The sequence below is a fragment of the Miniopterus schreibersii genome (assembly GCF_964146895.1).
Source record: "Miniopterus schreibersii genome assembly, chromosome: 11".
Lineage (NCBI taxonomy): Eukaryota > Metazoa > Chordata > Mammalia > Chiroptera > Miniopteridae > Miniopterus > Miniopterus schreibersii.
The window spans coordinates 26,204,464-26,230,360 of record NC_138111.1 but is presented as its reverse complement, the minus strand read 5'-3'; the positions used below and the strand labels follow the sequence as shown (position 1 = coordinate 26,230,360).

Here is a 25,897-nt window from a genome sequence, read left to right as displayed (position 1 = left end):
GCACGTAATGGAGCGAGCTACCCCCTGGCTTTGTCAGGTAAGTAGGATCTCTTCCGCGCAGGTCATTCAAAGTGTCCCGTATTATAGATGTACCCCAGCTATCTTTGGAAGAAGCAGTGAAGTGAAAGGGGAAAAGCAAGGAAGACAAACCAAAAGATTATTAGCGGGGAAGGAAAAGGTTAACAGATGTTACGCATGCGTACAGAGGGCCCCCAGGGTGGGCGGGGACGGAAGAGGATTCCCAGGAGCTGTGTTTTCCCCGGAAGTGCCTGCCCTCCTCCTGGGTCGGCGCGGACGCGGTTTTCTTACCTCATTTCTCCTCGCCCCTCCCCGTCCCTCTACGCGTTTTGGTTCCTGGTTGGTGCTTCCTGGTCGCAGCCGCGGCAGTGAGTATGTGTGTGACAGACCCCGCGCCGCCCGTGGCCGGGGGACCCTTTCCCGCCCTCCGCCTCGCCCGCTGGGCTGTGGAACTAGCGCGTGTCCCCTCGCCGGCCTCCGCGTTCCCCGTCCGGCCCCGATTCGTGGCGGGGCGCGCCGTACTTGACCCCTTGGTGCGGCTCTGCCCCACGCGGCTCGGCTCACCAGCTGAGGTGTCTGCTTTACCCTGCCTGGCCAAAGCCTGAGGTCGTGGTTCGAAAAGGGCTTGCGCCCATGGCCTTGGTGGGGGTAGCGATTCCGTATGTTTTACCTCCACTGCCCCCAAGATTCTCCTGTTTTTTGGGGGAAGCTGGTCAGTTTAACGCGGAGGTCCCGCCGCACCGTGAGGGGCCCGGCCTGTGAGGACCGAACAGCCCTCAGCCAACTCCGGTCAGAAGCAGCAGCTGCAGCGACAGAAAAATTTCAGGAGATGTGTCCCTTCCCCTTCCCTCCCGTGTAAAACGGGAGATGTGCACTGTGTTCGCTGAGTCCCTTTATCCCTCACATCTCGTGAACCCGCAGTTAACTTCAACTTTAAGGAAGAGCTGCTGGTGCGGTGGGAAAACTGCCTGGGAGTCAGCAGACCTGAGGTGTAGCAGCGGCTTTACAGCAGATTAGCTGGTGACTAGAAATCTCATCTTCACGTTGAGTTTATCCTTATTTGAGATTACAGGGTTGGATTAGGAGATCTTTTAGGCTCAAAGAATAAATAAGTAAGCTCAGATCTCGTTTCTCTGTGTAGAAAACAAGAGCGTTCAATTTAGTGACCCAGGTCCCTTACAAAACTCGATTTTGTGTTTTGAATACTTAGGCTATCACATCCAAAGACTTTTAAGTGAGTTGTGTGTATATTTCGACAGCATTATGCTTTTGGGACATTCAGTATTGCTGTTTTCTAGAGAATCTGAAGGTGGGGAAGAAGTGGAAGTGAGGATTGTTGAGATAGCTACAAGGATAAGATACTGCATAGCAAAAGGAAAAAGAGATGAGAAAGATGAAGGAAGTGCTTATGTATTCTGAATAAATTTAGTATAATTTTCTCCCATCAACATCTTGTATTCTTTTTTTTGTTTGTGACTATTGTTTCACACCTTGGGTTCTCTACTCCAGTTAGATTTGCTTCAAAGTGAAAGTCACATTTGAAGAATGAATAAACTTTAACACCAAAGTCAACTTAATAGTTTTAAATATCTGTCACTGTCAGGATAGCTCACTAAAAGTAAGTCAGATTTTAAGTTGAAAATTATTAATCACTTTCCAAGGAAAACTGGGTTTAAAATCAAGCTGCCAGTTTAAATCTTGAGAATTGGATACTTCTGTTATCAAGAAGAAGTATCTAGGCGAAAAGTTGCTTGAAAGGAAATAACAGCAGAAGGTCCAGAATATTAAATTGGTAGACTGTTAGAGCAGAATTATTGGCTTTAAAGATTGTATAGTATAGTAAAATCCAAAAGCTTAAATAAGCCTTCAGTTGTCCAGTTTAAAAATCCAGTGAAGAAATACTGCTCCCACTTTTGAATGTTGAGAGCCTTTGCAGTTATTCTCTATGGCTGTTTAATATTCCTTAAGCCATTTTAATTGTTTAGGTAAGTTTCATTCCCAAACTAATATTTAAGTTTCTTAACATAGCCTAAATCTTTTTTGGTCATGGGATTGCTTTAATCTTTGAGTACCAGCTTGGGAGGCTCCAGGGTGATAAACTGACAAACTCAAATATGCTTTGCCTTTCATTTAAAATGCCTCTTTTACGGGTTTTATACTCCATTGGGAAGTAAAATGAATATTCATGAAGTAAATTTAGGTGTGAGAACCAATTCAAATATAGCTTTGAAGGAAGGTATTTTTTTGTTTTTTTCAATGTTTATTTAAAAAAATCTTAGTGAAGACTTGGCTGAGAGTTAGGGAAATGTGAATTGGTCCTAACTATATTCTTAACTACACCTCCTTATCTCTTTGGACCTCTGTTTCCTTATATGTAAATTGAGGATGTTGTGTGAAATAATCTCAAAGTTCTTTATCAGATTTAAAATTTGTGGTCCTTTTAGGGAATTTATGTTATCTAGTTAAGTATGCTTGAGAATTGATAAAATTCTCAATTTATCAATGTATCAATTGATACATTGATAAAAAAGCTGAGAAAGCCTTCTGAATCAAGATATATTTCATATTCATCATCTTAATATACACTTAAAAAAAAGTAAATTAAATGCATTTGAATGTAGTTACAGTAGTAACATAAAACAAAATAGCCTCAGGCAAACCTTAACCCTGGCATACATGAGCTACATAAATAGAAGAGCAAGTTATGCTGAGCACAATTTTCAAGTACAGAAGATACAAAATCCTCTTAAAGGCCATAGGGGCTAAATTGTTAAATTCATTTTTCTACATTTCAGGGAATGAGATAAACCCTTAGACCCAAGGAAGTCAGTTTTTATTATATTTCTGTAGTTTATTTTTGGCATACACTCACAGGTGTGCCTATGGCTCTATTCTTAATCCCTTTCCTTTGGGATGGCTCCAAGAGTAGCACAAATTTGTAACTCTGTAATTTAGCTCTTTAATTTTTTCTGTGCTGCACCGGAATTATGTTTTATCTTAAGTCCACACTGGATCCTCAGGATGGATCCAGTGAGGATTTTGAAGGAAGCATAATTCCTTTGACTTCTTTTAGAATTAATTTACCTATTAAATAAAAAGGAAAGGATTCATCTTTTATTTGAATTCCTCTGAGGCTAATATTTCAATATAAACTGATAAATGCTATGAGCATTATTATTCAGACAGCCACATTCAACTTGTATGACTACAACAGCATAGCAGCCTGAAGGACAGTGCAAGAAGGGAACAGGTAAAAAAATATATATACCTTTTAGAAGAAAAAAGGCATTTCAAGTTTGTCCCCCCCCATATTTATATAATTGACAAATAACCTTGTGTAAGTTTAAGGTGTACAACGTGATTTGATATACATATATATGATTACCACATTAACATTAGTTAACACATCTATCATCTTACATATTTCCTTTTATTTTTTTTCAGTAAGAACATTTAAGATCTACTCTTTTAGCAGATTTCAAGTTTATAATACAGTATTGTTAACTCAGAACTTAATCATCTTTTTAAAAATCTAGTTTTATTGACGTGTAATTGACATACAACATTGTGTAAGTTTAAGATTCCCAATAAAAGTTGCTTTTTTTCTGTAAAAAATTTCCATTAATTCCATTATTGGCACTTATTTATTTGACTCTTGAAGTTAGCTGGTTTTATCACCAAAACTACCATCAGACCACCCTGACATTTTGGGCAGATAATTGGTAAACTAAGAAAATGGCTAGTCTTTCTAAATTATATCTGTATAAGTAAAAGGGGAGTAGAAAGAATAAACTGTCGTCATTGTTATTGTTCTCTAGGTTGTCCCTGGTTTTTGAATAAACACTTCTTTTTCCAGAGCTCTCATTTTGATCAATATTCCATCAGTACCTAATTGAAACATCTACCGTATAGATTTTTGGTTGACGATATGAGAATAGTTGGAATAGTTGGTGACAACTGCAAAATCTATCCTATCATAATTTCCTTATTTTAGGCACATATTAGATTTATTAGGGCTGAAGAACAAATGCCTGATGATTTATTCATTTATTTATTCTTTATTAATGCAACAGACATTTCTAGAGGTCCTGCTAAATAGCAGTTACTCTGCTGGGTTTGGGGATCCATTGTTTAACGAAATGCATATAGTTCTGCCCTCCTGGGGTATGTGATCTGTGCTTGTGGGAGATTTACTTTAAATTAGTAATTAGAAATGTGGTGAGTGTTTTGAAAGTGCTATGGAAGCCTATGAAGAGGACACTTCATTTAGTCTGGTGGGTCAAGTGAAGCTTCCCTGAGAAAGTGATGTTTAAGATGAGTTGAAGGATGACAGGATTTAATATGGTCACAGTTAGAAAGCAAGAGTTTTGCCTCCATTTTAGGTCCTTAGGAAGTTTATGTTTTATACATATCTTTATAGCTGGCACAGAAATAAACCAGGGTTATCAGATACTTTTATGTTTTTTTGTTTTGTTTTGTTTTTTGTTGATTAGAAAGCCATGAGATTATTTTTTTAAGTTGAGAACAAAAAATCTACACAAAAACAGTAAATATAATTGTTACCCATTGTAGATGTTGGTGATAGCTGAAGTAATATTCCTATGAAAATGTATACCTGAAAAGGTGAGATCCAGAAACAAAGAGAAGATGAAGAATGGATGGAATAGTGAGAATTACCTAAAATATATTTGTGATTTTTAACATTTTGAAGAAAAAGTATTTGGTGTCTGAGGCAGTCTATCACAATCTTTTTTTTCCTTTCCAACATACCTGCAAAATACGACATTTCCTTTAATAACTACAACTCAATTTGTTGATAGTAATTTTCATTTGGGAGAGGTGGGAATTATTAGAGTAGGTCATAATTGGATTTAGAAATCCTTGAAAAAAAGGTGCTGTAAGAGAAAATGGTATTTTTTAATCCTCCCCCAAAGATATATTTGTATTGATTTTTAGAGAGAGAGGAAGGGGGTAGGGAGAGAGAGCGAGAGAGTTAGAGAGAGAGAGAGAAAAAAACATTGGTTGCCTCCTATACTTGCCCTGACTGGGGACTGAACCCACAATCTTTACGGGACAATGCTCCAACCAACCAAGCCACCCAGCCAGGGCAAGAAAAAGGTATTTTAATATGTTAGTGAAAAATGTGATGGCTTTTGTATAAAAGTTAGCACTAAGCAGGCATGATCTGAGCTTTTAAAATACATTCTTTGTATGACTTTCTCTTACAGCATCACGGTTACAGACTTTCCATGATGTTTGGTGGTTATGAGACTATAGAAGCGTATGAAGATGACCTTTATCGTGAAGAGTCATCTAGTGAACTGAGTGTCGATAGTGAGGTGGAATTTCAGCTCTACAGCCAAGTTCATTATTCCCAAGATCTTGATAATGTCATCAGGGAGGAAGAACATGAAGACAAGAACTCTGGGGATTCTGAATCATCTAGTAGTAAGCCAAATCAGAAGAACTTAATTATCCTTTCAGATAGTGAGGTCATCCAGCTGTCAGATGGGTCAGAGGTCATCACTTTGTCTGATGAAGATAGTATTTATAAATGTAAAAGAAAGAATTTTAGAGTCCAAGCAAAAGGAAAGACCCGAGGTTCTCCTGCTTCTCTTCATTCTAATGAGTTGGATAATAAGAAGTGCAAGAGGGATATTGAGAAGCCTAAACCTGAAGAGAGATCGGGTACAGTCCGAGAGGTTATGATTATAGAGGTCAGTTCAAGTGAAGAAGAGAGCACCATTTCAGAAAGTGACAACGTGGAAAGCTGGATGCTGCTGGGATGTGGAGTTGAGGATAAAGATGATGATATCCTTCTCAATCTTGTGGGCTGTGATAACTCTGTTAATGAAGGTTAGTATCATATTGGCCATTTTGAAAAATAGTATCATCTTTAGAAGACTGCTTTCCTAGACACAATGGGTCTGCTCCATTTAATTCCTCACCTTTTGGTCTTGTTTTTTGCCTTGTTTCTTATGAGACTCATTTACCAATGGCTACTCTAATGGTGGTTTGAGCATCAGAAAGAGTATGTCAGAATATCAAAGACAATGTGCTTCTGCTGTAAGCAATTTCACAGCTGCTTCTTCCTGTTTGGCTAGAGCCAGTTCTGGACCTGAAATCTTAGTTTCCCTCTCTCTCTGCTTGGTACCACAGGTGAGTACTCCATCCACCTGTGACATTGGTCCTGTGTTCTCATTCAGCCAACTCTGTTGGGACTGCTGCTTCCTAAGTGATTTGCTTACCTAGGAGTTATCTGGGTAGCAAGCATGGGGAATTTCTGGTACTCAGAGGATATGGAATTAGTATTAAGATTTTAGGAACTTCATAATCAGTAAGGTGGGAAACTGGAAAGCTATAAGTCTACAGTAGGCTGTAGGAGAGAATGTGAATTCTGAAAGCCACATCATTGAGGATTGACATTTCGGTGTTAGCTTTGTCTCCTCTGTCACATGTGGTCGTCTAATATTGATACTTATCCTTTTGAAAAGTCCCTTTCATTTCTCGCCTTTATACCTTCTGCGTAGTCTCTTATAATAGTTTCCTAAATGATTTTTCTTTTTAATATATCTTCTCCGCACACTGTTGTTAAACTAGTGGTCCTGAAATGCCCTTTTACTCATAGTACTTTACTACTGCTCCAAAACCTTTCATGGTACCTACTTGCCCTCAGAGGAATGATGATATTGAATGTCAATCATGCTTTGGAGCTCCAGAGATTGACAAACTTTTTATAAGGAGCCAGATAGGAAATATTTTAGGTTTCCAGGCCACAGAATCTCCTAGCTACTTAACTTTGCCCTTATTGTGGGCACAAAACCTAAGAAATGGGATGGTGGTTTCTGTCTTTATTTCTTCTTTTTTTTTGTTTTTTAGAGAGAGAGAGAGAAATGATGTGAAAGAGAAACATCAATTGGTTGGTTGCCTCCCACTCGCACCTGACTGGGGATTGAACCTGAAACCTGGGTATGTGCCCTGACCCGGAATCCAACCTGCCACCTTTTGGTGTACAGGCAGATGCTCTAACCAACTGAGCCACACTGGTCAGGGCTGAGATGGTTATTTCAACAAAATCTTATTTATAAAAACAGGTGGCTGCCTCAGGCTGTATTAGACCAACTGAGAATTTAACAGCAAAATGAAGAAAAGAAAAAGAATAGTATATAGAAGTAGTACTATTAATAGCAAAGAAGTAGAATAGAACATAGAACAAAATCAAGGAAAGTTTTGTCACAATAAGGAAGATCTGATAATGTTTTTAGGTAGAAGGAAAAAACTTTTGAAGGAGATATTAAATCTGTTTGGTAGACTAGTAAGGGAGGGGCCAAGTAAAAGATGGGGTCAGGTATATATGTCTGAGTTAGTCTTAAAACGGAAGGCACACACCATTAATCATTAAATTATCAAATTTGTAGAGTAGAGAGCAGCATTGTTTTAGGGATATTTGTATTTAGTTTTATTGAGGTATAATTAACATAAAATTAACTATTTTAAGGTGTTCAGTTCAGTAGTATTTTGTTCATTCATAATATTTTAGAACCATTACATCTGTGTAGTTCCAAAACATTTTCATCACACCCAAAGGAAACCCTGCACCCATTGAAGTCACTTTCATTCCTTCCTCCTCAAACCCTGGCAACCGTTAATCTGTTTTCTGTTTCTATGGATTTACCTATTTTAGATATTTCATGTAAATAGAATCATACAATATGTGCCCTTTTCTGCCTGGCTTTCACTTAGCATAATGTTTTGCAGATTTGTGCATGTTATATCCTGCATCAGTACTTCATTCCTTTTTAAGGCTGAATAATATTCCATTATTTGAATATACCACATTTTGTTTACCCATTCATTTGTTGATGGACATATGAGTGATTTCTATCTTTTGGCTATTGTGAACAGCGCTGCTGTGAACATTCATCCATATATAAGTATTTCTTTGAATACCTCTTTTGGATATTCTTTTGGTTATATACCTATGAATGGAATTACTGGTATTTCTGTGTTTCACTTTTTGAGGAATTGCCAAACTGGTTTTCACAATGGCGTCACCATTAGGCATTTCTACCAGTAATGTAAAAGGATTCCATTTAACTGCATTTTTTTTTATGATGACTTGTTGTGTTGCACATTTCTATATGATTTGCATATTTCTATTTGATAGGCTCTTTGTTATTTTTTATTTTTTTCTCCTAGTAGTCTGGTTTTTATAGCTGTTGCTTATGCTGGCTTATGTTTTTCTAGAATAGCTTTTTTGCATAAATTTTGCTTATATTTTTCATTCATTAATAGTTTTTAAAGAAACTAATTCATCCTTATAGTATGTATTCTTAAAAGTTTAGTGTATGTATTAGTAAAAATGTTTGATACAAGATCTGAGTAATACCAAGTAATTCTTGATTCCACACATTCATTGTATGCTTCTGTTATCCATAGTGAAATGTATCCCTACTCTTTGCTTCAAGGATTTTTTTGTTCCAGCCAAATTGAAACAAATTCTGCAGTTCTGCAAATTAACTTGCTTGACTCTTGTAAACTCTTACAGATATTCAGACATATATCCCTATTTTATTTCCTTGATCTGCTAATGCCATAATCCTATTCTTTCCAGGTAATAAGCAGTATATTCAGTATTGATTCCTATTTGAGTGTGTTGTTATTCTCTAGTCATTATTATCTTGTTCATAAATAGATCTGGGGATAGATTTGGTTCAGTTTATATAATAGTCTTTGGAGAAAAGATTTTTTAATGTCGGTGGAAGTTTGTGGAAATTCTGGCATACTTTTGAAATGATGATTGTTAAACAGCAGCAACAGCTAATTTGTGTATTGCTCTCCCTCCCTCAACCCCTCCCCCCAAACTATGGCATATTAAAAATATCAATAGAATATAAGAGAAGAGATTATAAACTCCTTGAGGGTAGGTCTTTTCCATACTCAGAAGCCTCCTTATTATATTTAGAGTAATTCCCTGAAATACATATTACTTTGTTTTTCATTAATTGCTAAATAAACAAATACTTATTGAGCATCTACTCTATGTAGAATACATAGAGGGAATTTAAAGTGGTAAAAAGCAGTTTTAGCCTTAAGTTGCTTGTGTTTCACTGAAGAGACAAATATAATAAGAAGCTAAGTAATTTATGGAAGTCTCTTCTTAACCGTGGGAGTTAAGTCTCTCAAAATCCTGGTGATAGATGTGGTTGAAAACTTAATTCGTTACAAAAAATAAGATCAGTGAATTTGAGGTAGTACATAAACTTACAAAGGCCTGTGTAAGTACATACAGATTTCCCATTTACTATTATTAAATTTGTAGTAATGTGTACAGCACCACTCTTACCCTGTGGACAATTCAGGCTCTCTCCTACTACTTCAGTTCCAGTGAGATGCTTATATTTGTTTTATTTTAATACACAATTAGAGGCAATATACAATCAGGCAGATAATACATAATGGAAGGCCCCCCCCCTTCTGTTCTTCCTCCAGTTTCAATACTTTTCTGATTTTCTGATTTTGAATTTGTTGATTAGCTTCCTGAGGTTCCATTGAGGCCTTGGGGATGTAATGTTTATATAATGTGTTCAGCCTAACCTTCCTCAGCATATACAGTTTTATAATGAGGGCTTTGCTTATAATAAATTCATGCCAAAACATAGGCCTTCAGTGCCTATTACATCTGGCTCTCAGTTTTCTCTACTGAGGGATGTAGGAGTTTATTTCTAAGATCAAGGCTTCATTCCTACATTTCTGTACTATTTTCTAAGGCTTCTTTATATAAGCGATGCCTGCTCTATCATTTGTTTTCTTTTAAAAATTCTCACCCTTTATTTTCTTTCTTTTATTATCCCCAGTAGGATTGACTTGCAGTTCTCATGTATTAGACAGATCACCTGGCTGAAGAAAAAAATGCACCAGAGGAAATCAGCATGGTTTTTTTAATTTGTGAGAGTGATCTCAAGTTTGGGAAGGACTATTGTATAAGACAGCCAAATGATGGGAAGAGACAATAAATGCTGTAAGAATTATAAAAGAATAATCAGCAACTTATTTTCCTGCATAGGGAAGGGCTGTTATTAGCTCTGGAATTAATTGCTAACTCTGTTAATTTTTTATTATGGAAGTTTTAAAGTATATAAGAATAGAATGTTATAATGGACTCAGTATCATAAACCAGCTGCAACAAATTATCCACTTATAACCAATCTTTTCTTATCTTTAACTCCATGCCCCTGTATTATTTTGAAGCAAATCACAAACATCATTTCATTCATATACAGGGTGGGGCAAAAGTAGGTTTACAGTGTGATTATGAGAAAGAGTTTATTCTTGTATTATTATTAATTATTGTATTATTTTCCATACAAACAACTATAAACCTTTTGCCCCACCTTGTGTATACATATACATACATTATTGCATTTTAATATGTATTTCTGAAAGGTAAAGATTATTCTTAAACAATCATATTATCACACCTAAACGATATATGCGTAAGAGTTTTGGATACAATTTCAGAGGATGAAAACTTTATTTAGAGGCAATTGCTGAATCCCTGGCATTTATTAGGCATTCAACCAAGACTTGATAATTAAAATTTGGGTAGAGTGGTTTACCTATTTGAATTTCAGTTTTTTAAATATGTCATATTTTATTTGGCCTGGATCTTTACATATGCTGTTTTTTCCTGCCTGGGTCAGTTTCTACCTTGTTTGGCTGATCTTACCTTGTCTCAGTTTAAAGTATACTTCTGAGTGAGGTAATAGTCATAGGTACTAAATTAGTGGTAGTTCATTAGGTTTGTTACAGCTCCACAGTTGACTAGCTGTAACTTTGGGTAACTTAATTTCTATATTGATAAAATAATAAATTTTATTTAATTAAGGTTATAAAGCTAAAATGAGACAAACGGATAGACTAAATTGAGGTAATAGGGAAATATCTTGACAAAACTCTTATAACTAAGATTGGGTCACGCTTACAAAGACAAGCATAGGCATATAGCCTCCACTTGTTTTTTTTGGTTAGAAGTTCCCAAGTTTTGCCTTGGCAGGTGTGGCTCAGTGGTTAGCGAGAGAGCGAGAGAGAGAGAGAGAGAGAGAGAGAGAGAGAGAGAGAGAGTGTGTGTGTGTGTGTGTGTCTGTCCCTTGCACCAAGGTGCTGCGGGTTCGATTCTAGTCAAGGGCACGTACCTGAGTTTCAGGTTTCATCCCCGTTTCTCATCCGTGGGAGACAGGCCTGGGCAACCAATCGATGTGAAATATGTGAGATCAATGTTTCTCTCTCTCTCCCTCTCCCTCCCACTCTCTAAAAATCAGCAATCACTGGAAAAAATATCCTAGGGTGAGGATTAACAAACAAAAAAAGTTCTCAAGTTTTTTTGTGAACTCAAGTTGCTTTTGAACAACATGTCTCTAGTATGACACTTTCATAACTAAATTTTCTTTGATTTGGTGACATTTTATGATCTAATAAAAACTAAATCTGAAGTCTTAAAAAATTAGTCCGAGACTTACTTATTGGATGCTTCCAGTGTACAAGCCACCATACCATTAAGATGTTGGGATTCAAGAATTGCTATATAGGTCCTGCCTTTAGAAAACTTAAAATGCGAGACAATGTGGAAACTTCACTGTAATACCAGAGTTAAATATATTAATACAAATATAAGAGATGCCCCAGCACAATACATAATCATTTTCAGATGAATGTAATAGACTTTTAAAAAAAGTTACTGTGGGTAGGCAAAGTATAAGACTGAATTGAAAAGTAGCCCTTTGAACTCAGTCTTAAAGAATGGATAAGATTTAAAGTTTAGGTTAAATGCAGAGAAAGAATAGAAGCTGAAAACCCTAATAGAAATTTAAGACTTTATGGTACCGTTAATGTTTAATTAATGGTTTAATATGTGGTTAATATGATTAAACATTTTAATAGTATGTTTTTTTAGACAACCACCTCAGCCTAAATGTAAATGAGAAAGAGCATTTATGTTTTGTATATGTTCAGAATACTGACCAAGGTTTCTTGGTCATTATTTTGTTTCAATGTTTTCTACCTGTTCCTTGCTTTATATCTTCTTTTCTTTTTTTAAAAATTGGATAATTTATGTAATTTGTGGCAGATAGAAGAATTCTCTCAGAGGAACCAGGTGCTGTAAATTAGTCAAAAGCCAGCTTTTTAAAGTGTGTACTTTATGCAGGGCTGTTCCAATTAGAGCATGTCTTAAATTATAACTGTGACATAGCTTGTATTCTTCCTTACCATCTTTAACATATTAATTTTAATTAATTAAATTTTGCTTTTAATACTCCTTACATCTTTTAAGGTAATATTCCCTTCCTTTCCTTTTTGCATTTGTCAGATAACTAGTCAGCTTAATTTCAGTAAATGCAGTTTCTTGAGAGATTTCATGGCCTGATAGGTCATAAGAGTGGGTTGCTGTTTGACATTCTTCTCGTTGATGTATAGTTTAATTTCTGCCTTATGATTGAAAATAGCCATATGCTAGAGTTCCAGTGACCAAGAGCATCAAGGAGCTTCCTCCCTGATGTTTTTAGCTTTTGTAAGCCTGTATTACACAATTCCTAAAGCTGCTTTTAAACTGTGTCTCTAGTTGTAGCATGTCACCTTACACTTAACTGTTGTAAGGGCATCTTTCTATTTAATTTCTAATTAGCATAATGACTTGAGCTGTTTTATTCACTGTTCCATGGTGAAGTTGTCATAGGGAAAGAAGAAATAAAAATGTTCAATTTCAACTTTACTTGTGAATGGAGTGAAGTTTGAAAGCCTTTCATGGCCATTGTTCAGCAGACTGAAAATCTCATTAGAAATCCCAGAAATGCTAAGGCAGCTTTGGGTTGGATTTCAATAACATTTTTGAATGTTGATATTGTATGCTGCTAATTTTTGTGATTTCACTATTGATCAGCAAGCTAGGTATACATTCTTGCAAAGTCAATGTATGGCTTTTAGTCTAAATTCATTTGCAGTAGCTTTTCAACAGTGATAAGTACCTAGGGAGAGGATTAAATTTTACCTTTTTTTGACATGTCTTTTAGAAACTGATTTGATTTCCATATAAGATATACTAAATTTACTGAAAACTGCTTAATAAAAATACTATAATATATATTTATTGAGCTAATGACTTTATTTAGTTGCCATTATAAATTACTCATCTACAGGTTTACTTTTTTTTAATGGAGAAGCTTAAAATTAGGTGTGTTCATTTTCATTCTTATCTCCTTGTCATAGGAACTTTTATACTGATCTCTGGGTAAAGAGTGTTTAAATGTAATTTTCTTATAGTTGTTTGCTCTAAAGGTAGTGAATGTATTTCATATAGTGATCACTTGTTTAAGAAGATAAGTATAATTTATAGATAGTATATTTTTATGGTCAGAAGGTAAATTTGATGGGAACTACATATGATTAGACTAAAACATTTTTCACAAGAAATACAAAATAGAGAACATTTGTTCTTTTTTTCTTGTAATAGTAAAGGCTATTCAGATAGTTCATGTCTTTAAGTAGGAGGTCCTGTTTTTAAGACTTTGCTAAATTTATATTTAATTTCCAAGTGATTTACTGATCTCTTGCTAACACTCCCCTGGCTGTTAACACTTAATAAATGGAAGTTATTAAACCAAAAGTTTTAATCTTTCAATCACTGTTTATCTTTGTTTTGTTATAAATTAAAGTTATTGTCATGGTTAAATTTTTGGCATTTTGAGTATTTGCCAGATCGTTGTTGATTCTGCTTATAATAAATACATATTTTAATTGAGCATCCACCATGTATATAGTCATATTTTCTTTTTAAATTACACAGTTATACTTAAGAATATCTAAAAGAATAGATTTGACTTTTTTTTTTAGTCTTTGAATCTTGATCTGATGGCATGAGATTTCAGATGTAATACTGGGGGTAAAAATTATTTTTGTAATATAGATTTGGATTCAAATGTAAATGAAATGTAATAACATATTATTTAAAAGTGGATCTTGTCTGCTAAATGTATAACTTTATTTCTATGACATTTTTACCTTAGAATTTCAGCTTTTGTCATTGTTTTGAAAATTGTCAGTGGTGGACTTGAGAGCATCTGCTCTTACTTTTGCAGATTCATTTTAAGGGAAGACAGCACAGTTCTAAAATGGTAAAATAATTTGTACTCCCTCCCCTGCTTTTGCCCAAATATATAGTTATTTTATAATTACCTCAATATGAAAGTTTGGCTGTTTAGAGCTACTTATTGAGAGGAAGTGTTTTTATTGGCACTACCCTTGAAGTGCATAGGTCACATTTGATTTTGCTTTGTGATGAATAGCGCCTGTAACAGAATTATCTACTCTAGGCAGGGAAAGCCCAATTTCTAGAAAACTTTTTAATACTATTTTTTTGTAGTTAATGAGAAATTTTAAAGATATAGGGAATAGACTATTTATATTAGCTGAAAAATGAGATTATTAAATCATTGAAAATTATACTTTGAAAAGTCGGGTGAGAGGAATTCAGGATATAGTGAGGAAAATGGCATATAAATTTAACTAAAGAAAAGAGGTTTTATTTAAAGAAAAGGTATGCAATTATATTAATCCTGTAATTACTCCTTATATTGCTCTAATCATTTTTTAGTGTGAAATGACCTGATTTAAACAAAAGTGAACTTTTGTCAGCGGTTTTACTTAGAAACAGTATTACTTCCACTTTTAAGGAAGATTTTAATTGCCAGTAAAATTTTATTGTTGTTCTAAGTACTTGAAAATTACCCCAATCCCATGTAATTAGTATTTTGCTTTTCATTCAGTACCCTGTGTCTACTTCATCTATTTTGGTTTGCTTTAAAAGTGACATAAATTTTGTGGGAGAGTAAATATAACAAATATTGCTGTAAATATGTTCTTACTTTAATATAGTATGATTGATTTTTATGTACATGAAATATTTTCCTAAAAAGGTTAATAATATTCAAGATGTTTTTGGATAGGTGAGTTACTGGTAAAAATTCATCAGGTCCTAAGTTGTGGAATATTTGTGTTGGTTTTTAACACCATGACTGTTTCAGTTGTATAAGTCCCTTTATTCTTCTGTTTGAGATGTTCTGGTTTTGGAAATTTCCTTTATTATCAGGTTTAACACATGAAATATAATGGTTGTACCACTGATTATCTAATTTTTAAGCCATTTTGATTAGTTAAACTAACTTGGGTATATAGTTCTTTATGGGATAGTCAAAGAGGAGCTGTGTGATCTTGCCACCACTTAGGTTAACAACAGGAGCAAGGGTCTTAATCTCTGACTTTTCTTTCTTTTGTTAAAATTTTTAATGGCTTTAACATCATTTAAATATGGAAGGAGATAGAGTTGTGAAGCAAATTTCTGATTTGCTAATTCTCAGTATTAAGCAGTGGGAATCCTTTCCCTTCCTTTAGATACATCACATACATATGCATATTTTGATTTAAGGGGAAATACTTAATCTTTATGGTACATTGTAGATAGTTATTCTTTTTTAAAATTAATAGTACTGATAAAGTTTGTTTGGAAATCTCAAAAGATCTTTAGTAGTATACCTGCAACCTCAGCAGTCCCTTTTTATCTATACAGATTTCCCTGCCTATTGTGGCCGTTTGCTCTAATTTAAATTTCCCATGGCTTTGGGTTGCAGACTTGGTTTTCTGCAAGAGTGCCCATGCTTACATGGTCATATATTCTGGGCGACTTTTCCACTTTTTCTTTTTTGTTATTTTGTTGATTGCTAAAGAGAAAGAGGATCTTTTTTCTTTTTTTTTTTTACTTGATTCTTTGTTTTGATCTTTCTTCCTTAGCCCATCTATTTGTGTGTTGTGTTGTTTTGTTTTGCAGATTGGGAAGAATTATTGTGTAGCTTTAGATCCATGGGGACTAGCAGGGAAAAACTAAACTAATTTTGTTCTTGGTTTTGTTTACTTAATAACTAGCAATTTTTGAGCCATTGAGAAGCTCAAAAGATATGTTAGCTTTATGCATGAAATTGATAGAAAAGTATCAATTCCAAAATTTTCTGTTCATGGTTGCTCTACTGGTGGAATAAAAATGTTATGTTATAGTTGAATTAAGTAAATACTACTAGAAATACTAATTAGCAGTAATACTGTTATAAATTTTTAAATTTAATTATTATTGTATATTCAAAAGATATTCATGGGAAATCAGTTTAATCTGATATGTGATATCTCTTACATTCATTATTTCTTGTCATGGTGTATGTATATTCAAATAGACATATGAATATACATTTGATTGGATATGTACATTTTTAACTTGACCAGATCTTTAAAATTTGCTTATTTCTGCAAAACATGCTTACTTTTCAAATGTGAAGAATTTTGTTTTATGAAACAACTTTGTGCTGCTAAATGTTAAGTCTTTGGAGAAGTGATATGGCAATGTAAATGTTGAGTAATTTGTTACTGTTGTAAGGGAATAGTAGAGGCCTCTAATTCTACTTCAGAATATTTTTTCATTAATATGTGAAGACTTTGAAATATCAAATTAGTGTGATCAAAGCTACTTCTATTTTACATTTGTTTTGTGAGGATGCCATCATACAGTAGCATTATTTAACTGAACTTTCTATTCATTAAATTAATATAAAATAATAAGAGGTATATTTTAGCATTTAAAAAATTGTAATAATTTCCAAATATACCATGAAAACTGATGTTGTGATATACTGTTAACTAATAGGCTAAGAGAACTTTCTAACATTGATAAATAGGATGAAAAAGGATTTATTTTGATATGCATAATTTTAGGGTTTTTTGTTTGTTCAATTGATTATATACCGTGGCAGTGAATTATCTAAAATTCTCTTTCTGGATGTATGTTAAGTACATTGGGAATTGGAGTAAGGGCAAGCCTTTGTTTCATGCCTGCTAACTGTAGTTTTTTTCTTGTGGATTTTAGTGCTCTTAGACTATGAAACTGATTTATAGAATTTGTTATTACCAAGAAACAAATGGCATTATTGAATTTGTGTTTTAACTATTATTTGCTAGTTATTATGTATTTCACATTTTGATTTCTATCTAATGATGTCTCACGAAGCAATTTCTCTTAAAATCAGAGAGTTTCAAACTAAGAAAAAATGTATCCTGATAGTCTAATTAGTTGTATTATCCATTGCAATTAAAATAATCTTAAATTTTTTCTTTTCATCATTGTTGTAGAGGCTTCAAAAGTTTATAAAATTATTCTCCCTAATTCTAATTAGTATTTTTAAAGATAATTTATGTTTACTTTTGATATTCATATGTAATTATTAAAACACACTGACCTCTACGGTACATTTATTTCCAGTATTCACATCAAATCAGGATATAATCTGTGATATGAAAACTGATTCAACTGTGAAAGTGTACAGCTTTAAAAATAACAAAATTTTTCTGTTAGTGCATTTTACTAAATGTTTGTGTAAAATGTTATTAGGTCTTAAAGCTGTGGCACAGATTTGTTGTGTGTGGCTTTTACTAGGAGAGCACTATAGAGCCGCGCTTTACAAAATTTATTAAGGAAAGCACACTGGTGAAGTGCTTTCATGCTATTAAAAAACTTCACAGTCGTCAGACAACTTTTTTTTTAAAAGGTCATGATTGCTTGATTCCTTTTCCAGTCTTTATTTGAAATTCTCATTTTGTAGGATTTCTTTTTTGTTCTCCCTCTCTTTTTTTCTTTTGGCAGTGGGTGGAAGATTCTCTTAAAACTGAATGGCTAAACATGTATAGTAACTATTAATGTGTAATGGAAATACTTTTACTCTTGATATTTTTTAGACCAGAAAATGCTGTGAAGGTAAGCCATTGAAGGTAAAATTACATGTGCGGTTGGAAACCTTTTAGAGTTTTTCCGTTTAAAAAAGTAGGCCCTAAATTAGAGCTTAAAATAGGGGTTGTTTGTGAAATATTTAAAATTCTCTTATTGCTTGGTAAGTTTGAGGTGTTTTTATGTTTCAGTGTTCTAGTTGATTGTTGGTATTTCCTGAAAAATACTAAACTGTGTGTGAGAGAAGATAGGGAGTGAGAACAGAACAGGAACTAGGAGGAAAGGAAAAGCTCATTTCCAAAATGTCTGTACTGACAGGTAGAGATTTATATGCCATTACAGATTTTCAAAACATAGAGTGCTTAAAGTCTTTTTTCTCAGAGTTTACTTAAACTTTGACATTATTTCACAAAGTTTGATTATATGTTTTAAAATTTTAAGTCTGGCATTTATCCTAAATTAATTTAAGCCTTTACAAAATTAACCAAACAATCCCTGATGGTAATTGCTTATATTCAATTAAGTTATGTTCAGTTAAGTAATAGTTCCTTGACTATGGTATTTTTTTCATTTAATATGATAAACTGAAATTATAAAAGGTCTATAAGAATGCAGACAGTGAATTATGTAAAATTTTTATATTTTGCTGTAGAGACAAATTAAAGTAGGTTTTGGTATATAATAATTTTATTTCTTAGTGTTATAAGGACATCTGCTGGCCTCCAGTATATAGAAAATTTAGACCTTTTAATTTAAAATATTGTAAATGAACTGTAGTTATATATATTTTTAATGCAAAAACTTGAAGCAAATGCATAAAATATGCTAGTGTTGGTTTATTTAGATTTTCAGCAATTAGACTTTGTGAAGTCAGAATAGACTTGGGATTTGATTTTATTTAAAAAACATAATTTAAAGATACTAGTAGAACTAGAGAAATCATGTCAAGTATAGTAAATCCATGTTCATAATTATTTTTAATCTCTAGTTAGAGAGGAAGGTATGAGATGCTAACGTCTTTGTTGGAAGTCATAAACTGTGTTTGGAAAGGATGAAAGGGAAAAAACTGATTTCAGGCAGATTTATATAATTTTGACATTGTATGTTGTTGATGGGTTCATGTCACAGAAACCTGTAAAACTTCACAGAAGTATTAGGTGTATTTTAATTCAGTAGGCTCGCTGAAAACTGTTTTGTGATACATCTAGAAAAATTTATATATGGAGTTTTTCTATTTTAAAATTTAGTGATTTTAGGTGACAAATAGATGACAAATCATCTTGGCGCTTTTTCTCAATTTTAGTCTTGTTAATTTAGACAGATTCTTATTTGTTTAAAAATTTATTTACAGTAATATGTTATTGTTGGAATACAGTCTTACTATTCCAATTACATTTCATCCATCTATGACATTTTATCAGCCAGCTATTACTATATTATTGTTCTTTTTGTGTTGTTGTAAGGTACAGACTTCAAGTCTAAAGTAAGAGCTGGTGTATATTACAGTATATATGACCATTTCTAATTTGACCTGTTACTGTAAAGAAGGTTAACAAGTGTGTATAACTAGCCCACCCCTTCTGAAGCAGTTGAGAACAGGCCTCAGAAGACTCAAAGGAATTCTTTTAACTCCTAGCAGGGCCACGGGGTCAATGTCAGATTTAGTCATGCTGTTATTTTAGCCCAGTGGTCCAGAGAGATGACTGAAAAGTGAGTCTTTTATTTCTTTTTTTGTGTGGTTATTAACAGGATTAAATGTAAGCCATTGTGTACTTAGTACCAATTAGTTTCTCATCTGAGAGGTTCATTATGATTTTTTGTCACCCTTCGTCTTGTAATATTTGTTTCATTGTTTGATTAGTTAAGGGGCTGAATGGAGGAAAGAAAAGTTTTGTAGCAGTGCTTTTAAATTCATTGAGAATTTTAATACATAGTCAACTTTTCAGATATGTAGACCTTGATTGAAAAATGGACCACATTAAAAATTTGGAATGCAAGATGGTGAAGTTAATTGCTTAAAGTTTTCCTTTTTCTGTGTATTTTCTTTAGTCCTAAAAAACAGACTATTATATCAAATAATACATTTACATTTTTAGAAGTCTGCTTCATATTCTTATGCATACTTTTAAATATTATGTTCAGTTTGCTGTGAATATGTAATTACTGTTTGGGAGGCACACACACCAAGAAACTCCAAAATTAAAAATCTCTTCTAATTTCTAGATTAGAAACATATGTTGAGCTATTAAAAACAGAACATAAAAATTCTAGACTAAAGATAATTATCAGGTGTAAATAAGCCTTAATTTAAAGGAAAGCAGCCTGAAAATTGATTCTTTATGCTATTATAAATAAGTAAAAATGCAAAGTTGTACCAGTTCAGAAAAGAGGAGCATACCTTTTAATTGCTTATTAAATTGGTGTGTGTTTTTGATCTTTGACTTAAAAAATTCTTATTAAAGTATTTTATTCAAAAACATTTCTTATTTAAAAATTGAGATATTTAAAATATTGAGATATATCAGTAAATTTTTGGATAAAAATTGGTCTTATAAATTGGATCAGAGGTGCTGATTTCAATTAAAAGCAACAAATATAAATCAGAATTAAAATAGAAGAATTATTTTGTTAGTGTATAATTGTCTGGGACAGTAGATATTATTATATTCTGTTGTTGAAGTATAGTTATATACTTTTACTCACGTATTCACCTTTAAATGAAATTAAATATATACATTTACTCACGTATTCACCTTTAAATGAAAATTCCTGTAGTCTGAGTCAGGCTTGACATTAAGTTCCTTTTTGTACATTAGAAACAATAAATATTAATTTAAGAAAGTGCAATTACTATTTTAACTTTTTCTTTTCGAAGTGTTGCTTGATGTATCTCACATTGTTTGATGTACCGTATTTAGATGTTATACCCTGTACAAAGTCCTTTGCTTACTGCCAAAGTTGTTTTTTTTAAGTACTTAGATTACTTTATTATGGAGTTGGTTATTGAAGATTTTATAACCCAAGTAATTATGAAGCATATAGAGTCTGACATAAAAGGTTTTTCCCCTCAAATATGTTTCAGGCATAGTGAATTTATAGACTTTGCTTGTTAGTAGTTATGTGTCTAATTTTCTGAGAAACATATTTCTATAAAGTCTAGATGTATGTTACTTTTCTCTTTAATTATAATTTGGAAAGGATTTAGATACTCTAAATAAAAAATCTCATTTCTGACCTTATTACCATATTACCAAATACACCTACTTTATTATTGTTTAACAGTCAATTTTTGCTTTACTCTTCCCACCCATTTTTAAAACTAAAAATGTGTGGTAGCTGAATTAAGTTGCTGGAAGATATTTAATTAACAAAAAGTAGTAAATCAGTAGTAACTTCCTCTTGTTATTTGTTGTTTATCAAATACGGAAGTAGTTTCTTTTGAGAGATAAATGAAATTTTTGCTGCCCAACATTTTCATAACATCTTTGGGAAATGAGAGGGAAGTCTTTAGTATGATGGCCTTGTAATATGGAAAAGGGCAGATTAAAATAAAAATCTATTTTGCCTTTTATTACTTTGTATTTGACTTCATAGGAAGCTGAAAGAAGTAGATGCTAAGTTGAAAACCTGACCATCAGAGTAATAGAAATGCTCTGATGGTCATATAATGTAAAATTAGGAAATACCTGTATTGATTGACCTAATATTTGGAAAATGTAGCTAATAACATAAACTCTTTATAACTTGTATCTTGACTTAAAGTTAAATTAACTGTAGGTATCCAGTAGAATTGGTCTAGAAATTAACTTTCAAATAACTATAGGAAGTATAAGGTGAAGGACAGGCTAAAGGTAATTCATTAGGACTTCTGTTTCTTTGGCATGTTTAATAGTGACTACTATAAGGAATTGAATTGTATATATCAATTTAGTAAATAATTACACCCTTAATAGCATTCAGCCACATTTCTTTTATTTTGGTTTTGTTAATCTTCACCCAAGGATATTTTTTCCATTGAGTTTTTAGAGAGAGTGAGAAGGAGGGAGGGGGAGAGAGAGACAGAGAGAGAAACATTGATGTGAGAGAGATATATGGATTGGTTGCCTCCCGCACACACACTTGCGCTCCGACTGGGGTGGGGATTGAACCTGCAACCCAGGTACATGCCTTTGAGGGGCAGTCGAACCCATGATCCTTTGGTGCCCGGGCCAACACTCCAGCCACTAAGCCACACCGGCCAGGGCCAGCCACATTTCTTGCGGTTTGTACCCAAACACCTTGAAGCTATGCTGTTTTAAAAACAGTACAGTGGAAGTTGGGGAACTTAGAGTAATACTATTTCAGCGTAAGACCACTATAGAATATTCTTTTCTTGATAAAGTTCTAGGGATAATTGATGTTGCAATGTAATTGAAAAATATTTTGTCTCATAAAAACTTTTAGTTTATACTTTGTTTTTCTGCCTAACCAGGTGAGGCCTAACAAATATAGCCCCCCAAAACCCCTAACCCTTTAAAAAGTGTCTAATGTTGTGGAATGTAGAGAGATAGATGTATTATCTTATTTTTTCTGTAAAATTAAAACTCAAAGTTAGAAGGAAAAAAAAACCTCTTAAATATCTATATCCCAAGGAGATAAATGGAAGTTGAATGAGGAATGAATCAAATAAAGATCTAGTTTTTGGGTCTGCGAGCTAAATTTTATATCCACAGCTTTAACCTTTTGGGCTTTACAATTCCTGCAGTGCAAATGATTTTCTTTTGTTAAAAGCAGACAATCATGATAGAATTAAAAATTGTAGCTCATAGTGCTTTTTATTAACATCTAAGGAATCATCTGTATTTGAGTATATGGTAACTTAGAATTGATTTTCTTATGGCTTTGTAATGCAGACCAAACCTTTGTGGCTTTGGGGTAAAAAAAGAAAGCATTGTTTTATTTTAACCTTTTGTATTTGATGAATATTTCATTTTGCACGAAAGGGCTATAGATCCTAACTACAAAGTAGTCATTTATATACTGTGATTTCATTGGTTCAGCCAGGCCCATTGACCACTTAAAAACATTTAGGTTTTTAAAATCACTACTATTTATCAGCTAATTTTTAATACATTATAACATACCAGTATTTGATTATAAAGTAATTTTTGCCTCTGTTTTATAGAGATGCTCTAAATAAAAGCACGGATGGTAATAATGTTTCTTTCTGTATCTTTTACTGACTTTTATCTGGTATCTTAAACTATCAGTAATTGTTTCTTTATATTAATTAGGAAAAAAGAAGACTGACTTGCCTCTGTGTTTTTGGTTTTTTTTTTTTACCATATAAGGCATGTTGTAGAAACTGAATTGAAAAGTCTGTAAACTTTTACCTATGATACTGGTTTGGAACAAAGATATAAACAACCTGAGACAGTAAATAATAGTCAAAGAAATATATTCTCTGTCCATTCATTCAGCCAACAAAAAATCAGGGCTTATGACTCACTGTAAGGTGTGCTGCTCCATACAGAGATGAACCAGCCATAGATCCTGACCTCAAAGATCCTATAGTTTAAGAGTCAGAGATGAATGGTCTAGGAAAGCTATTGGGGTGCAGAAGAGGAAAGAATGCTTTCATATATAACACATGATTGGGGGACAGCAGACCCTCATTTCTGTTTTGAATAGGGCACTGTTTCTTTCACTGGGTTCTTCAAACTCTTAGGGTCCATTTTGTGGGGTTGGTCTTTGAGTTTATAAGAACTGTTAACATTTGTATTTTTGTTTTGATGTTTATAAAAGGTATTATACCAGTTATAAAGACAACACTTCACAGTGATAATTCACAATTGAAATACATTTGTTATAGAATGAGATCTGTTGCTTAAGTCATTGTTTTGTCAGTTTGGGATTTGTAGACTGGTTTGATGTTTAAGAAAACTTCTTTTTTTAAAGGGGTTCATACATTTCTTAAGATTGAAAAACAAGGGCTTAGGCTAATATTTTGTATTCTCTGGACCACATTCAAATCCATGGCAGGAAGTAGGTGATCCAAAAGTATGTGAGTAGCAAGGGGATCTATTTTGGGATTAAATTTTTTCAGGAGACAAGGCAGTTCTAGAAAGGTAGCTGAGAATTCACTGTAAGTCCCAAAATTCTTTGAGTTTTTTTGTAAGTCATTACCATTTAGGATTTAAATTGGTGGCAGTGCTGATGTATGGGCACAGTGTGTGTGATTTTAAACAGTAATGAACTATGAATTTATTAAATGGAGGGTAAAATTCCTAAATATATTCTGAACATAAACTAGACCGGTTAAAATGGTTTCTGTTATAAGCCTTCTACTCCAGTTTTAAATAGTATACTATATGATAGTCAAAGCCTCTTTGTAATTGATTATAGTATTACAATAAATGAACAGTTTAATTTCATTGAAGTTCATTAAACCTAGATTATTTTGTAGAGTATGGTCTAGAATTTTGTATCATAAGTTGGGAGGAAACTCATAAGGAATAAACAAGTACTTTGATTTACAGTTTATAGTCTCTAAAGAAAATTGGGTTTCACCATTAGTAAATTGAACATGGTAAGTTTAAGAATATCTATACCAAATATCCCCAAATTGGAAAAATTGGGGGGGAAAACACTGAAGAATATTTTCCATTATTTTCTCCTTTCTTTCCCTCTTAAAGTTTTTTAGGGATAAAAATACCCCCCCCCCCAAAAAAAACAAAAAACCCAAAACTGTCCGACCAAAATAAGAATTACATGATGGCTTTAAGTTTCTTACATTTTTCTGAAATCTCTTCAGGCTTTTTGAATGAGGAATACCTATGCAGACTGTTTTGATAAGGGAGAGGAAGCTATGGTGACATTATTTGCTCACATTATACATAGAATAATTTTGGTTCGTCTGTGGATTCTTATTTTCTTACAGTGTTTTGCATGTAATATATGCTACTTTGAGGATATTTTATTACCATTTGAGGTTCTGATAGTCCCATGTGCCAGATTGCCTTTATTGAAAAATATATTTAAGTTGCTTTGACAGATACTTTAAATGGGAAACATGAATTTAGCATTGACATGTTCTTTTTTGTTTTTGCCTTTCTTATTTTTTTAAAAGCCTGGAGCAATTGTAAGCATTTCTCATAATTTCCTGTGCACAGAAATTTCCTGAAACATTAAGAAGCTGCTAAAAGACAAGCTCTGAAAGAAGTCCCAAAGATACATCACTGCTTGACTGCAAACATTTTTAAGAAGTCACTGATTATAATGAACACAGCCTTTAATGGCAGTTTTTCCTCTCCTTTTCAGGAGAATGTGACAGAGTGTCATTAAGGTTTTAGAAATGAATGCTCCTGAGGAAAGGAGGATCACTAGGACTACAATGATGCCCAGTATGTGGCCGTGGGATTCTCAGTTGGGCTCGTTTAGGTTTTTAATCAGGTTGGAGAAGGGGGATGGAGAGGAAGGGAATGGAAATAGACAGAAGCTTTGGGACACCTGTACACCAGAGCATTTTGCTTTCTCATTGATCTCTCTTAATGTTGAATTTGTTGGGTCTAATGTAGAAAGATAAACTAGATGCTAAATATTTTGAGAACCAATAAACATAATCAACCCTTAACAGTTTATATTTAGAAGCACATAATTCCTTTTTGCATTTAACTTAAACTGTTTGGATATATTAAATCTGAAATTTCATTTAAATTGTAATTCCACTTCTCTAAGGATATTGTTTTAAACCATTGTTCTTTTGTATGGTGACAGTAATTGCCCTTGATATATTCTGCAGGTCAATCAGATTGTATCACAAAAGAGGCAAATAATAAATGTGTGCCAGAAAGAGCTATGTCTCAGTGCAAGAAAAGAAAAGCATAGTTTTGCATCAGGCATTGGAATAACATTTAAGAAAGCATTGCATCACATATGTGTACAGATCTTTTTAGTGGAATGTAGGATGAAAAGAGTTATTTTGAAGTGTATGGCCATAATTTCCCTCTTTAGAATTCTTAAGAACAAACATTATAAACCTTATATTTTATATTTAATACATGATATTTAACAGCTAGGACTTGT

At 33.4% G+C, this 25,897-nt stretch overlaps 1 protein-coding gene across 3 annotated transcripts in view; it reads left to right on the top strand.

The window, feature by feature from the left end:
* The first annotated feature begins 277 nt into the window (after positions 1 to 277).
* ZCCHC7 (zinc finger CCHC-type containing 7) overlaps positions 278 to 25,897 on the top strand; it is a 178,161-nt gene continuing 152,541 nt past the window's right edge. The window contains exons 1-2 of one of the 3 annotated variants that reach the window (XM_081152020.1): positions 278 to 386; positions 5,247 to 5,874. In XM_081152020.1, coding sequence (XP_081008146.1) covers positions 5,268 to 5,874 — 607 coding nt within the window. In that variant the 5' untranslated portion in view covers positions 278 to 386; positions 5,247 to 5,267. Of the gene's footprint in view, positions 1,039 to 5,246; positions 5,875 to 25,897 lie in introns of all 3 variants that reach the window. The other 2 variants (XM_081152021.1, XM_081152022.1) reach the window with 2 other exon arrangements.